The sequence below is a fragment of the Epinephelus fuscoguttatus genome, linkage group LG20 (genome assembly GCF_011397635.1).
Source record: "Epinephelus fuscoguttatus linkage group LG20, E.fuscoguttatus.final_Chr_v1".
Lineage (NCBI taxonomy): Eukaryota > Metazoa > Chordata > Actinopteri > Perciformes > Serranidae > Epinephelus > Epinephelus fuscoguttatus.
The window spans coordinates 4,625,804-4,641,737 of record NC_064771.1 but is presented as its reverse complement, the minus strand read 5'-3'; the positions used below and the strand labels follow the sequence as shown (position 1 = coordinate 4,641,737).

Genomic DNA, 15,934 nt, shown 5'->3' with positions numbered 1-15,934 from the left:
TGAACATGTTTATTTTGCTGTAAAGTTGGGCATTGTTTAATAGGGGTCTATGGGGATTGACTCGCTCTTGGAGCCATCCTCAAGTGGTCATTTAAGGAGCTGCAGTTTTTGGCACTTCTGTGTTGGCTTCATTTTTCAGTCCCGGAGCAGATGCTCCAGATAATAAAGAAAGTCATTGTTCAGGTGAAGGATTAAAGTTTTAATGAAAGACTTTTAGGGAGTGCTCCTGGGGTCGGGGGAAATGTGGTGAGCTCACCTGCAGGCATACGTCGTGAGCACACATTGCCAGTAATTACTCTCGCTACCAGAGGGGGGAGACAAAAGTTCCACACCCTAGCTTTAATGACAGCCATCCTTAATGGTAGCTGTTAATGGTAGTGATTCTGCTGGCACTGTTGAACAATAAGTGGTCTCAGGGAGATGGGACAAATCCAGGAAGCACCTTCAGTACTACTATGGGTCCTAGGCCCTTTTAATTGGTGCTGTGAACAGGCGGGCCATAAGAACAGAGTGACACGCAGCCTGTAGTGACAGTGAGAGCTGTCACTGATAGTATCAGATGCTGTACAGTGTTTCAAGTACGGCACCTGCTCTCCTTTGTTCTCTCTGTCTCTTATTTCTGCTCCTCACTGTGGCTGATATGAGCCTACTGGTTCAGAGCCGTGTGTGTGTCTATGGCCAATGCTTAACTGCTGCCTCCCGTTACTATAGCAACAGAGTTTTCCCATTCCTATCATGTGTATGTTTTCCCTGACTGAATACTCAGTGCTTTGTGTGTGTGTGTAGACAGACTACAGTATCATCCTTGCTCTGGACGTGTCAGGGTTATTAATGTGCCCGCTGTTGATGGTAATCAGTGCATGCGGATGGATGGCACACTGGATCAACAGTGGGACACAATCTGCACTTGTGTTCTTCACTTCTCATTGCATCCCTAATCATGCGTGTGTACTGTATAGGTCATAATCAATATGCAGATGAATAAATGAGAATCAGTACAGATGCTAGAGCAGTCAGCACAAACAGACATTTATTAAAACCACCTGCTGTGCTTGTGTGTGTGTGTGTGTGTGTGTGTGTGTGTGTGTGTGTGTGTGTGTGTGTGTGTGTGTGTGTGTGTGTGTGTGTGGGTGGGTGGGTGGGTGGGTGGTGGTGGTGGTGGGTTAGTTCATCTAATAGACAGCTATAGCACACACACATGCACAGGAACTGATTGACACAACAGGTTTAACAGGAATGTCTCGCTCTCCCTGTCATCATCTCTTTTCTTGCCCCTGACAGACAGGCAGAGAGTGGCATCAGCAGATTCTATACAGATAGACGAGGCTGGCTGCTGTGTTAAGGGCACACTATTTACACTCTAATGATAATGAGGAAGCCTTCACAAAAAAATCTTATTGATCATGTGCAGTAATAACTCTTTGCAGTTGGAGTATTTTCTGGTGTTTTGTGTGCACTGTGGGTAACAATGGCCCCTTTTACACTGCCTCTTCAAGTCAGGAATTTCGTGGTGTTATACCACCCCATTGTTATGTAGAAAAGGTACAATCGTGGAATGGGGGGGACTGAGTTTAAGGTGACGTCAGAGTAACAGTGCTGAAACGACGCCTGCTCAAAGGGGACAGCTGGCATGGCGGCATCATCGGCGACCCAGGTGCGACCACCTGTTATGTTTACAACTCATCTGCACAGATTTAAAAAGTAGCTGTTAGCAGTTAGCAGTGAACCCAAACAAGAAGTGTAGTGGTTGGAAACAATGAGGTCAGGAAGCACCTCACCTTCTGAGCAGAGGATGAGATCGGCCGCCATATAACAGGGACGGTAAATTATTGTTATTGACATTTTAATTCCCTTGTTACCATTTATAAAGAACTACCAAAACATATGTTATGTCACACTACATGCTGATGCCATTGTGTTACATATCATGGCCATCACACCTCTTTTGCTTCCAAGATGCAGGCATACTGTCTAAAATTGCACACTGGCGTGGCATGATGCCCTGTTGTTTGGTTCTGTGTAAAAATGAGATGACGGAAGGGACTTTGTAGCTGCCCTACAGCACCATCTCTGTGTAAAAAGAGCCAGTGTGTAGCTAAAACTTAGGAAAGCTGTTTTCATTTACTATAAAATGTTCCCATGTGGATTTCTGCATTATATGTTGTATTGGTTGCATTTTAAATGGGTTTTGATTGCCTGCTACCTTGGCCAGGTCTCTCTCGTAAAAGAGATTTTCAATCTCAATGGGACTTTGTGGTTGAATAAAGGTTAAATTAAAAAGAAAAGAAAAAGATGGATGGGTCAGAGTAACCTCAATTATACAAACTGGGAAACTAAAGTAACTGACTAGAATTGTAATTATGTTGGATAGTTATGACAAATATAGTGCATGACACCATTTACATGTTACAAAAATGATTTGGGCAATATTTGAGTATTAATTGGGGTATTATTTGGGATTGTATGTGATGTATACATTTGCCATGTTGTTACATTTATCTATCACCATGATACTGACTTCAAGCTATAATGCATATTATTATAATAACAGTGTATACAAATGAGAGTGGAAAACCATGTGAAAAGGAACACCTGATCATCAGAATGATCAGCTGAATCCACAGCTCCCTCGGCTTAACAGAGATTTATGTTGAGTTTCTGCTCATTGTTTAGTCGTCAGGTCTATAACTTAACTGTTTTGGTTCACTCTTATAGCTCTTATACAGCTGTTTTCAGCAGCAGCAGGCAGCTGTTCTCAGCTTAAACTTCTTTCTCAGCATTTGCATTTTTACACAGAATCAATCAACGACGGCATCATGCGGCTCCAGTGTGTGATTATAGACAGCAGGCAGGCATCACTTAGGCAAAAGAGGCGCAACGACGTGACATGTAACACAACAGCATCAGCCTCTAGTGCGACATAAAACATACTCGTTACTCGTTGGTAGCACTTTACCAACATTAACAATGGCATTAACATGGCACTAGCAATCATTTACCATCCCTGTTTTATGACCCCTGATCTCCTCCTCTGCTCAGAGGGTAAGGAGCTCCTAGCCTAATTTAATTCCCAATTTGTGGACATTCGGCCACTGCTCTTCTTTGAGTTAGCTGCTAACTGTTATCAGCTACTTTTTTACATCTCCTGCCGTGTGTCGCACTTATAACATGTAGTCAAAATGTCACACATGTGTTGCCCATGACCCCGTCCTGCCAACTGTCCCTTTCATACAAATGTTGTTTGGGCACTGTTACTACTTTTGATGCACACTTGGAAAAGGCAGTGTAAAAGAGGCTACAGTTAGAGACTAGCTTATGAACATAGTGGAGCATTTAGCAGCTAAAGAGACAGATATTTCCGCCAGGAACTGGTAGAGATCAACAACAGAGCAAAAACAGAACACTGGACTTAGATTCATCATATGGACACAAACCGAAATCATAATGAATGGCAATGTTGCTCTGTAACTATAAGACCTGGAAATTTGCAACTGTTTGTCAACACATTTATCATGTAATTTAAAAGATAATGATAATGTTGTGTTACCAACTTGTTTCCACTGCCCTCAAGTGGCCAAAAATAACACTTATTGCAGCTTTAATAACAATGTACTTGTAGTACATTAACACAAGTAGCTTTATTTTTTTTTTTTCATTGTGAACATTTTTTTTTTTACTGGTTCCATCAGTCGTCTTTAATCATCTGTAATGATTTCAAGCCAAAACCATAGTTTATGTTCATGTTTTTCCACATGTGCTACTTTAATCTCAGCATCAATCAGTTTCTTTTGCTAACATAATAATCCACTCAGGGGAACTCATCCACCCGCAAAGCACCAGAGTTTTATTTCTCTTCATGTCTTAGCTTTTTTTTTTTTTTTTTTTTTTTTTCCCCCAAATTTGACCACCTTCATATTTTTGTGTAACCCGTTTTTCCACTGACAGTGACATGCTTGTCAGTTGTGATCATTTGATATTGTATGTGTTCCATAGAGGGACTGTAAGGCGCTCACGCATTGACAGTGGCTACTTCTATGTTAGTCGACTTTCTTTTTTTTTTTTTTTTTTTTTTTTCCTCTCTCAGCACTGGCCAACTCAGCTCAGCCCTATAATTCCCTGTCCCCTACATGGCCTGTTATTGGCCCCAGGCCAACTGGCAACAGTTAGTGTCAGATTGAGTTTTAATGGCCTGTGCTGACATACAAGCTGGACAGAACAGGAAAACGTGCATATGCATTAGTGTCTGTATTTGTGTGTATCCTGTATATTTATGGCAGTAATGCTAGTTTAGACTCTTAAAATAACACACACACACACACACACACGAGTGGCTGTCAGCAGACTTTGTCTTTTGTCTGCACAGAGATTTGAAAGCCCAGCCTTGATTGTTTCATTTGATCAAATGGAAGTATATCTGTTCCATGAGGTTGACCAATGATGAAAACAAAAATGAAGAAAAATTTCAAAAATCACTGCAGATATGGATTGCCACACTATTTTGGTGTTTATTTAGATTATTAAAAAGGCAGGTAAACATCAGATTTAAAAATGAGCATAAAAAAAACAATTACAATACGAACAGTCTCCACCGAGTTTAGTGTTTTTCTTTCACTGCGAGGGATAATCACCAGCTCCATTTGCATTTCTCTCCTCCTCGTTCCTTTTCAAGCCTCTGACGAGCAGAGCTCAGAAAACACGACCTTGTTTACTCAGAAGTGTGGCAGGCAGTGTTGTGTTGCAGCCCAACATAAAAGAACTTTTGTGGTATATTTGTTTAAGGACACAAAATGTAGGTTAAAATGAGTGGAAATAAATCTGTTTCTTTTAAGAATCCCTCTATATTAGATTTTTGGGACATGATAATCTGTAAAAAAAAAAAAAAAAATTTAAAAAAAAAAAATTATAGCCTATTGTTTAAATAATCAATGATGGTTACATTAAGTCCACATATTTTATGAATTCATGTTTCCAGTCATTATTGTATGTGTGCTGAAACACTGATTAATTGGTTAGTTGGTTGAAATTATTGAGCTGTTCTCTGGTTTATATCATTAAAATTGAATATCTTTGCTGTGTTTCTCCTCAGGCTGTGTAAGGTGGTCATGGGCATCTTAATTGACAATATATGGACTAAACAATGTAATAATTAATAAAACAGTCAACAAAATACAGTTGATGAATCGCTAATAAAGAATAATTTCTAGTTGTGTCCCTAAAAGACAATAAGCTGTTAAATGAAGTGAATTAATGACTAACGTTAATGAAACCCTGAATAGTGCAGTGTAACGGAGCCGGAGACAGTGACAGATGGAGGTTAACCTTTGTTGTGTGGGATGATTTAGAGATGAAAGGATGAATGGAGGATGGCTGAGCATGTTAGAGTGATAGATCGGTTCAGACGAGGGTGGAGGGAGGGAGCAGTGTCCTGAAATGACCGCTATTGATAAAAGCGAAATGGTTGGAGCTCAGAAATGAGTGGAGATGGAGGTGTGTGGAGGAGCGAGATGGGTCACAGCATAAACGATACATGGAGGCAATAATATACAGATAAATGGTAATGAACGTATAGATTGCAGTTAAGACTAAACAAAGGAGGATAGACTGAGGTAGCTGCCTCAGTGGCTGCTGGCAGGGAGTGATCACTCAGTTGACTGCAGTAGTGCATTATGGGAGAGGGGGAGGGTGACTGAGGAGAGATGCACTCGGTGATCCCTCTTCCTCTCTGCCTATAGAGAGAAGAGTGGGGGAGGGGTGGGTTATATAGAAGCAGGAATGAGGGAACAGGGAGGAAGATGATGAGACAGGAAGGAGTGAAGATGAAATGAGGGAATGAAGAAAGAAAAATGGCCAACGCACGCACACCAACATTCACATTCATACACTCACAAAAGGACACCTGCAACAGTGACCAGAGAGGCTCCTGCAACTCTCAGCAATGCAACATATGAATTGCCCGACACATTACTGTTCAATCTGTGATCAAAGTGCACTTAATATCATCATGTATTATCAAACAGCTGCTGATGCCTCATTCACAACACAACACCCCAGACCAGTTTTCAGGTTCTGTGCATTCAGATTTATATAGTGTAGTGTGTTAAAAACTGTGTGTATGTGTACAGTATCTGTGTTGATGTGCTATGCTTTGATTTTTTTATGTACAACTAATTCTCCTTCTTCACTTCTTTTCTTCTTCTTCTGTTTCTTCCTCTTCTTCTCTTTCTTCTCCATGTCCTCATCCCACTTCTCCTCCACGCCTTGTCCTTCTGCCCGTTTTTTATGTCTTCTTCCTCTTCCACCCCTTCTTCTTTTCTTCATGTCCAACTTCTCCACCCACCTCTTCTTCCCCTTCTTTTCTTCACATCCTTCTTCTTCTCCACCTTCTTTTTCTTCCCCTTCTTTTATTCACATTCTTCTTCTCCTCCACCCCTTCCTCGTCTTCCTCTTCTTCTCCTTTTTCTTCACATCCTCCTTCTTCACTTCTGTTCCTATTTTTCTTTATGTCCTTGTCTTCCTTCTCCTCCACCCTTTTTCCTTCTTCTCCACATCTTCCTTTGTGTCCAGGCCCTTATTTTTTCTTCACATTTTTTCTCCCTTTCCTCAAACCCCCTTCTTCCTCTTCATCACATCCTCCATCCCCTTCCTCTTCTTCTTTTTCTTTAGGTCATCCTTCTCGACCACCCCTTCTTCTTCTTAATTTTTTTTCATGTCCCGCTCCCTTTCCACTTCTTCTTTTTCTTGACATCCTCCTTCTCCTCTACCTCCTTCATCTCCTTTTGTCTTTTTCTTTACACCCTTCTTCACCTCCACCCCTTCTTGTGCTTTTTTTCACCACCTGCCCCTCCACCCTCTATTCTTTTTCTTCATGTCCTCTTCCACCCCATCCTCTTCTATTTCTTCATGTTCTCCTTCTCTCTCCTCTCTTCTTCTTCTTCTTCTTCTTCATCTTCTTCTTGTTCTTGTCATTGTTCTTCTTCACATCCTTGTTCTCCTTTTCATTCACCCCTCTTCTTCTTTTCTGTCTTTGCTCCAACATGCACTTAGTAAAGTGTCCCTGTAGACAGGTGTAATCCAATTCTAATTCATGGTTCTTTTGGTTTGTGATGTTGTTGTTTAAAATTGTTTTTCTGTGTATTGCGCAGGTATATGTGGAATTTGATGACCAGGAGTGGGAGAAGAGAGAGTGGGTGAAGGTGTATGAGGATTTCCAGCTGTTTCTACTGGAGCACCAGCTGGTCTGGGCCAAGAGGAAGGAGGGAGCAGGAGGAGGAGGAGCAGGAGCAGGTGGAGGAGCAGGAGGCCTGCTGCAGGGAACCAAGGCCAAACACATACAGTGGCCTGCCCTGGTAAGACCTTTGTTTTCTATTTGTAGGCTGGACACAATATTAGAAACAATCAGCCATGTGACCACACTTCTTTTCATCTGAATATAAAGCCTCTGGATCATTCTTCACCCTCACTCTGTGTTGTTACAATTATTTGTCTTTGTGGTCATTGATTTGTCAGTATGGTTAGCCCTGTTGTGTTTACCAGCTGTTCTGTTGGGCTGTGTCTTTTGAGTCTCTAAAGGCCACTTATTTATCCTTGTTGTGAGGGAGATTGTTTGGAACGGTGACACAGTTTTCCAAATGAGCATTTGGAAGCATTTTGTGACTGACTCCTCTGCAGCTGAGATACTTAACATTTTTGCCTCAAGTGACCTTGTTTCTACCACAGTAATTTTTCCAGGAACTCAACAACCATTTAAGATACATGTGTACCTTACATTACCTTACTGGTCACCATTAAGGGGTCACTCATGCTCAAAGTTAGATACAGAGAAGGGGGCAGACGGAACCTTCCGTCTATACTCTGATTTTATTTCATCCATATTTGTGCACATTTTCTGAAAGCCTATAGATACAGGTGAAACAGAGCAGTACAGAGATTGTAGGGGCAGTGCAACGTACTTCAAGCAAGAGTCAATTGTAGGAGACAACAAAGAAGTTTAAATGATGGCAAAAAGGAAAGAATGGATAATATAGTTTAAAAAATTCTCTCTCCACGTTGGGATGTATTTAATGGACTTTCAGACCACCGCCATCAACAACGCTGCCTCCCCTTAAAGGTTTAATATTACAACCTCCTCCACAGTCGCCTAGTTTGTTGTGTGAAACTTTTGACTCCACCCTCTAGTGCCATCTATTGGCTATTATTTGTGCTGTCATAAAGGACACATGGAAGTATGAGGACAGTCATGTTCACAATGGGTGTTCCTCAAAGTCAAGGATTTCTTAGGAGGACGGGTCCTCCCAAGGAAGGATCCTGCAGAGGCAAGGCAAGTCCTCCCTAGCATTCAGTGAACACACATTGGAACAGGCTTACAGGTGTCCCCACGTGATCATCCTTAACCCTCAGCAGACTGAGGAGGTTTCAGTTACTGCGATCATTTTGCCACTCTGTAATGTTATTGTACTATTTTAAACACATGTATCAGTATGAAAACAGACTCACACACAGAATCATTCTGTCATTTCAAAGTGATCCATATTTTCTGTGTGTGTGACCACACACTGCGCTCCAATAATATGAACAGATCTGAGCTGATGAGCTGCGCTGCTCTGAAACAGCTGACTGCGCTGATTGTACATTATACTGCCAGGTAATCCTCTGAAATAAGTTCACCTCAAAACTGAAACTTGGAAGGATCCTTTACATTGGAACAGTCCTTCGGCGGGGGTCGATGACGTAGCATCCTTCAAATTATAAATTATAAATGAGCCTTCACACTGCTTTGTCAGTTATAAACCATACAGCTGCTACTAGTTGTGCACAGCCTCATTTACACAGCCAAGAAAGCACTGGCCACCATGAGAGTCAATATTATGAAAGAGAAAGAAGCGTAGGCAGACGAGCTAGAGACAAAGGGCAGTGATCGATAGAACCAAGCACCTGAAGGAGAAAACAAAACTTAATTTGCTATTTGTTTAATTGCAGTAATACATTCTAGCAGAAATAATTGAAGATCAAACAGTGAGCAGATCATCTGTTCAGAGTCATCCGTACCAAGAATAGTGACTAGGGCCAAGTGTTACGGAGAAAATCAAAAATCAGGATTAGGGCTGTATTCAACCAAAGATAATCTTGGTTGACGGAAATTGTACCTGTGCTTCAATAAATTGATTGGTCGACGGTGGAAAATATTGTAACAAAAACACAATGATCCTTATTTTTAGGTGATTATAAACTAATACATACATATATTTCATATTATCGATTTTCGACAGTATATCCTCCTAAATCCTGCACACTGAACCTTTAAGTTCCTAGTTTAGTTCCTTGGGATTTAGCTCTTGGATATATTTGGTCAAAAGGTGCTTTTAGTTGCCTTGTGTTTTTGACCTCTTAAGTACAGTAGTTTAACTGACAATACACTTATTTTGGGAGATACTGCAGAATGCGGTAAAATTATTTCTCTGTAGTAAAACCACTCCCCAATACACTATCACATACCAGATATTGGTACAAGTTTGAAACCCATGTAGTATAGTGTAGTATAGTATAATCATAGTATAGTACAGTGTATTGCAGTTCAGTATAATGGTAATATAGTATAGTATAGTATGAATATTCAGACAGCCTAGTCAGTAGCCATCGTAGGAAAAATAGTTGGAATGCCTTTGTTTCAAATTTGTTGGAAAGTTTTCAGATGACAATAGATAGATCTGATTTTGGGTTGGTGGTAAAATGCTCGAGTTCCTCTTAAGATCCTGAATGATGGCTGAGTATAATGAAGTGACTGTAGGAGTAAAGTAGCAGCTGAAACCAAACCACAGGTAGAAAGCCTGATAGTGGTTTTAATAGCAGTGTCCCACTCTGCTTTGTCTGAATGTGTGTGTCATAATTGTAAGCACTCTGAAGCTGAGTCTGCTCTGTCTCTGTCATCACACACACACACACACACACACACACACACACACACACACACACACACACACGCTTTGGTGTGGTGCCAGTGTGGTTCCTGTGGTGTTTTTGTTGTCATCTGTGTGTCACACTATTCCTAACACACACACACACACACACACACACACACACACACACACACACACACACACACACAGTATCATCCACACTTCAGATGACAGTGGTTTGTGCAGACATGCTCATGCTGTAGCAGTGTGGCTGTGTGTATGTCTGTGGCAGTGAACTCATATTTGCAGTGTGTTGGAGCTGAATGTTTTTGTGTCCGTCCCCCGACTGTATTTGGTTCATAAATGTTTGACATTGATGGCATTTAGTTTGGACTGTGTGCATGTTTTTCTGCGTTTGTGCCTGACAGTGGCTGTGAGTGTGTGCATGGAAATGTGATTCACTGTTTTGATTATGTAATAGCAGAGTGCACAGCACCATCTGGCACACACATGGGAGATAAGAGTTCAAAGACTTCCACACACACACTCAAACACACACACAGACACACAGAGAGTTTTTTCCTGGTTGTTTTTCTCTCTGTCTGACTCCTCCTCCTGTTTTTTTTTTTTTTTTCACTCATTCGTCACATCACTGCCCCTCTGCTGCCATTGTCATAGCAACTGCATCAAAATCTAGTACAGACACACATATACCAGTGGGAACTGCAGCTGTAAGCCTCAAGAAGCAGTGAATCCCTCTGATTTTTGCAAAGAAAATGTTCAATTATGCATTCAGTTTTAATGAATAACAGCTACATGATAAGATTAAAAGAAAGCTGCACATGGAGCAGAACACTGAGAAGCATATTATTTCCTTTCTTGTTGAGTTGTTGTTGTTGCTTGAATGTGCTTTTCTTGGAAAGTGGTACCTTCAATCAAACAACGGTTCAAACAAAGTCTCTCCATCACTCGATCTGAAATACTAAAGCTTCATGTTGTTTTCCAGCTCTGGTGCTGGTGTTAATGGGAATTTTAGGTCAGTGAATGAACACTGATGAATAAACGTGGCCACAAATGTGATTTACTAACCTCTTAAAATAATAAAATGATATATTTTACCCAGTCTTTGCATATTTAACATCTTATCATTACAGTAGTCTCAGCAGGCAAACCCGTAGTTAGATTTACATGATTTTTGAATGCACACCTCAAACAGACATCATCTTGTAAAGGGCAAGCCTGTATTGACAACGTGGCATACATTCTCAAACAAAATCAATTATACATAGGGCTGTTGCTTTTTAAATAACACAGACGATGCAGTTTTAAAACATTTTTAAATAGTTAGGAGGCTTTGGTTTGGGCTGGTTGCTACGATACAGAATATCTGTGGAAGTCAAAATGTTGGCAGAAGGTAGAGTGCTTGTGTGACTATTGGTCTTTGTGGTATTTGTTCCTTCCCTCCTCCACTACAGCACTTTTTACACAGAGATGACACTATAGGGCTGCTACAAAGTTGCTTATTTATTATTCCTTTGCATTTTACACAGAAGCAAACAACAACAGCATCATGCTGCTCCAGTGTGTAACTGTAGACAGCATGCAGGTATCCCAAAAGCATAAGAAGCCTGATGGGCATGACCAATAACAGAACAGTGTCGGCCTGTAGTGTGACATATAACATACAGGTCTGAAGCAATAACATTGGCATAACATGGCAATAACAAAGTCTCTCTTATATGGCAGCTCTGCTCGGGGAGTAAGGAGCTGCTAGCTGCTAAAAGCTACTCTTTGAATTTCCTGGGGATGGTTCGCACGCATCACACGTCATCAAAACATCACACCCATGCTGCCCATGTTCCTGTCTTGCCAGCTGTTCCTTTTATACAGACATTGTTTTGTTGCTGTTACTACCACTGATGCCGCCTTAAAGGTCAGACAACTCTGCCCCCACTAATTCCATGATTGTACCTTTTGTAAAGAAGGTCAAGGTGAAATAAAAATTCTAGCCTTGAAGAGGTAGTATAAAAGGGGCTTGTGATTGGATGGCTGGGTAAAATGTGTCGGTAACAAGCACATGTAAAATAGAACTTATTTTTCAACTTTCAGCGGCCAAAAAAAAAAAGTGCAGCACTCAGCACAGAATAGAGGCTCAGAGCCTCGTTTACGCTGCTGACATTTGTACCAGAGTGTAAATACACGGTGCTCCCATGATCAAAAAAATAAAAACAAAGCAGTAGTGGCACTTGCTTGCCATCCACTGTTGTTGGTTGGCTCGTTGGTAGCATGATATAGTAATAGTGCGGTTATTGTGGCAGCTGTACTCTCACTTTCTCTTTTTTAACAGAATGCTTTTTATCTATTATTTCAGTCACTGCCTTTTTTTAATAGCAGTTATGCCAATGTGGTTAAAACTCAACACTTCCTACAGAGGGATCATGCCCTTCGAGCTACTGTAGGGCCTTAAATGTGAAACATCTATATGGTAAGAAAGGCTATCAAAGCAGTAGCAAACCACACGCCACCATAGATGGAGTTTTAACAATGGCAAATTAAAACACGTGCAGATCAGCACATAGGAAAGCTCATTAATAAAACACATTAATAAAGTATGATTATGAAATGGGAAACTAGGAATTCAGACCTCTGTCTAAAATACAGGCCTGGCTCTCTTTATAATTGAGGCTTGTAAATATTACCCAGCGAAACTGTTCCACAATTTCTCTATCACATCAGTCATTGTGAGCACTGCACTGTGGGGAATCTGGTGAAATCTGATTATAGGCTTCAAATCAAGTGACACCAGTGGACACTCTTACTGTAAGGCGGATGCAGGAACACTTGAGTTTGCGTGAGCATTAGATTTACACGACCATGGAAGAATTTACATGAATACAAAGAGAGCAGATCTGTGGGCTAAGGAATTACTGACAACACAAATTAATAGCAGCTACATTTGTATTATCAGTTAAGTCTGAAAGAAGCTGCAACTGAAGGGGTTTCTTTCTTTTTTAAAGCTTTTTTACCTCACTTGTAATAGTGTGCTCTCTTGGCCAGGTCTTGCTCAAAAAAGAGATTTTTCTCTCAAGGGATGTCCTGGTTAAATCAAGGTTAAATAAAAACTTAAATCTTAAGTTAAATGTTCATAAAGCCTGTGACTATCTGAAACAGTCACAGGTTTTAAACACTTCTGCAGAAACACTGATGTTGATTCTTATTGACACATTCACCTAGAAACAGACCCGTCCTCCACAGTCAGACACACAGATTAGTCCTCACGCAGACAGACCCAGCAGATTGCTTGTCTAGTTATTACATCGTTACATAACTAAACCCCTGTGACCTCCACACACTAACACACACGCAGTGTCTCTCCATTTTCTCAGTTTTTCACACTTGTCACTGTTTTGCCTCAGCCTGTTTTTACTCTTTATGTGGCTCTCTTTTTTCATTCCCATTATTTTAGTCTTCTTTATCAGACAGATTAGTGTGCATTGGTTATGTGTTGGAAATTATGGATTCTTTTCTGAACTAATGGGTTCGTATGCACGGCCTGTCTTGGAACTTTCTTTCATCATGGAACCATTATATTGATATTATCATGATATTAGTGTTATCAGCAGTCCTACACCCAAAGGTTTTCAGTTTATAATTGTGATGCATGATAGTATTGGTACATCATTGGTATCAGCCAATATATTAAAATGAAATACTGGAATTGACCAACATGCTGATAATATCGGTACTGAACTGTCAGAATTGGCCAACATGCTTTTCCAAATTTTGAATAATGAATGAATATCATATACATTGTATTTCGTGTCTCCATCTGCTGGTGGGCCATCATGATAAGAGTATGCATGCATAATATGATGTTAATTCCACTATTGAAGAGACTTGATGATCATTAAAATTAGGTGGGGAAAAAAAGTGAATATATCAATATCTGTATCAGTAATCGGTCAAATGAGTTGTTACTTATCGGCATATAAGCAAAAATCCAATATTGTGCATTTCTAGTTTACAGTATGAAAGATGTAGTCAGCATATATTTGGTATTTAGACCATTACTTTTTTATTAAAAATAATCATACATGATGATTGATCCACTGATCAATCCATTGTTTTAGCTCCACATGTAGATAAGATCATTGACTCCCCTTTTAAAGCTGACATCAGACCAGATCCAGTGAGGCAGTCAGTGGATGCATCTCCAGTAGCAGTGCATCCTCTAAGCCTGGTGTGTAATCACTCACTTTAGGCAGTGTGTAGAATCCTTCACAGAGGCAAGTGGCATTATGTTAGCTCTCCTCCTTAATAGCAAATTAGCTGCAAAGAACAAAGACGCAGTTAAACAGCCTGATCCCAGCAGAGTGGAAGTACACAGGAATTAATGGATGGACAGAGAAAAAGAGAGAGGAAGGGAGAAAGAAGTAAAGAATGTCTGAATTGAAACGTAACAAAACTTGCCTCTGGTCCACTATCGTAAGATTGATCATTGCTCCTGTGATGCTAATGACAGCAGCAGTAGTAAGAGTATTAATAGAACCTTTGAAGCTGGTAGTAAAGGCAGCTGCAGCAGTAGTAGCAGTAGGTGGAGCAGCAGGAGGTGCAATAATCTGATAACCAGAATTAGAACTGGAAAAGATCTAGATGAACTATCAGCTACAGGTTGTAAGACTGATCTGCTGTCTGTTACTGAGTACATTCATTTCTATAGTTCATGCTGACAGAAGTTAAAAGGTTTTATAGGTAGTATAAACACATGACTGACGGGCATGTCTGCAGTGTGGAATTACACTTAACTAAATGGTTAATTGTAGCTACTGTTTATAAAGAAAGTGCTCCGAGGAATAGGCTTGTCATGATAATAACATTATCAACTTATTGTACAATGCATGGACATGACCTCGACCAATTTGGTCGATTTGCTGACCTTAATATTGCCCATTGTGTCTGCATGCTTAAGAATGCCACCAACATTTTAGCTAATATGATGCCAGAATAAAAAGCAAGAATTTCTGCAGTAGTCTGCACCTCGTTTATCGTCCACAGAACGAGGTTGCATTCAGACATTTTCATAATCAAAAATAACAGGCTGCAGTGAAAATCTCTCCTCAAAATAGTGGGTTTTTGCTTTAGTCCTTCTCTGACCAACCATTACACAGGACATCTGCACGTACTCAACAACAACAACAACAACAACAACAACTGCTGTTTCAGCTGGGAAAAGATAGGCTTTGATGGAGACATGGCCTTATTAAACTAACAACGGCGACTGTCTGACCAATGTGAATTTGGTCGGACAAGGGCATAAAGACCAAACAATTGACCAACTGACCAGAAGTAGGGCTGCAGCCCTAGTGACAGGCCTGCTGCGGTATGAAAGCGGCAGAGCTTAGTATCATGTAGACATGCCTTCAATCTGTCAGAGTGCGAGTCTCCAGTTAACCTAACTGGACCTTGGAAGTGAAACAGAGCAGACATAGGGAAAAACATGCAGACCCCACGTACAGAAAGACATCAGATCTCCCTGCTTGAATCTGGCTAAATCTGAGACTGTCACAGCTCAGTTGATAATGGCTTCTTTGTATCACAAAAGCCTGACATGATCGGCATTGTCTCTTTATTTTTGTGCCTGATAATGTCATCTACTGACAACTGTTGGCATCCTCTCTTTACTTTGAGTCCCGCTGTGGACAAAAACAAATGGTTACAGTCAGCCAGACATCAAGTCTCCTGTCGAGCCGCCCCTGTCTTAATGCCTGGGAGATGTCGATAAACTGTTAAAAGTGACCCATTAATGATGGGCTGATCATGCACTTTGTGGGGAGGGCTTGAGACAGATTTCTACATTCACACTACAAGGAAGACCAATATGGAAGCTAATGGACTGAAAGGTGCAGACAACATGACTGTGTGATTTATGATCACAAAGACAGGGGAGCAAAGTTAAAAAAAAAGATGTTTGAAAAATTTTTGAAATAGTCTAACAAAACACATGCATACTTTATTGTAGCGTAAAACCTTTTGGTTACGTG

At 40.6% G+C, this 15,934-nt stretch overlaps 1 protein-coding gene across 2 annotated transcripts in view; it reads left to right on the top strand.

Annotated features, from left to right (window-relative positions):
• The window catches only part of jmjd1cb (jumonji domain containing 1Cb), a 180,410-nt gene that overhangs the window by 70,499 nt on the left and 93,977 nt on the right, over nt 1-15,934 (top strand). For both annotated transcript variants that reach the window (XM_049563853.1, XM_049563852.1), the window contains exon 2: nt 7,143-7,346. In XM_049563853.1, coding sequence (XP_049419810.1) covers nt 7,143-7,346 — 204 coding nt within the window. The remainder of the gene's footprint in view (nt 1-7,142; nt 7,347-15,934) is intronic.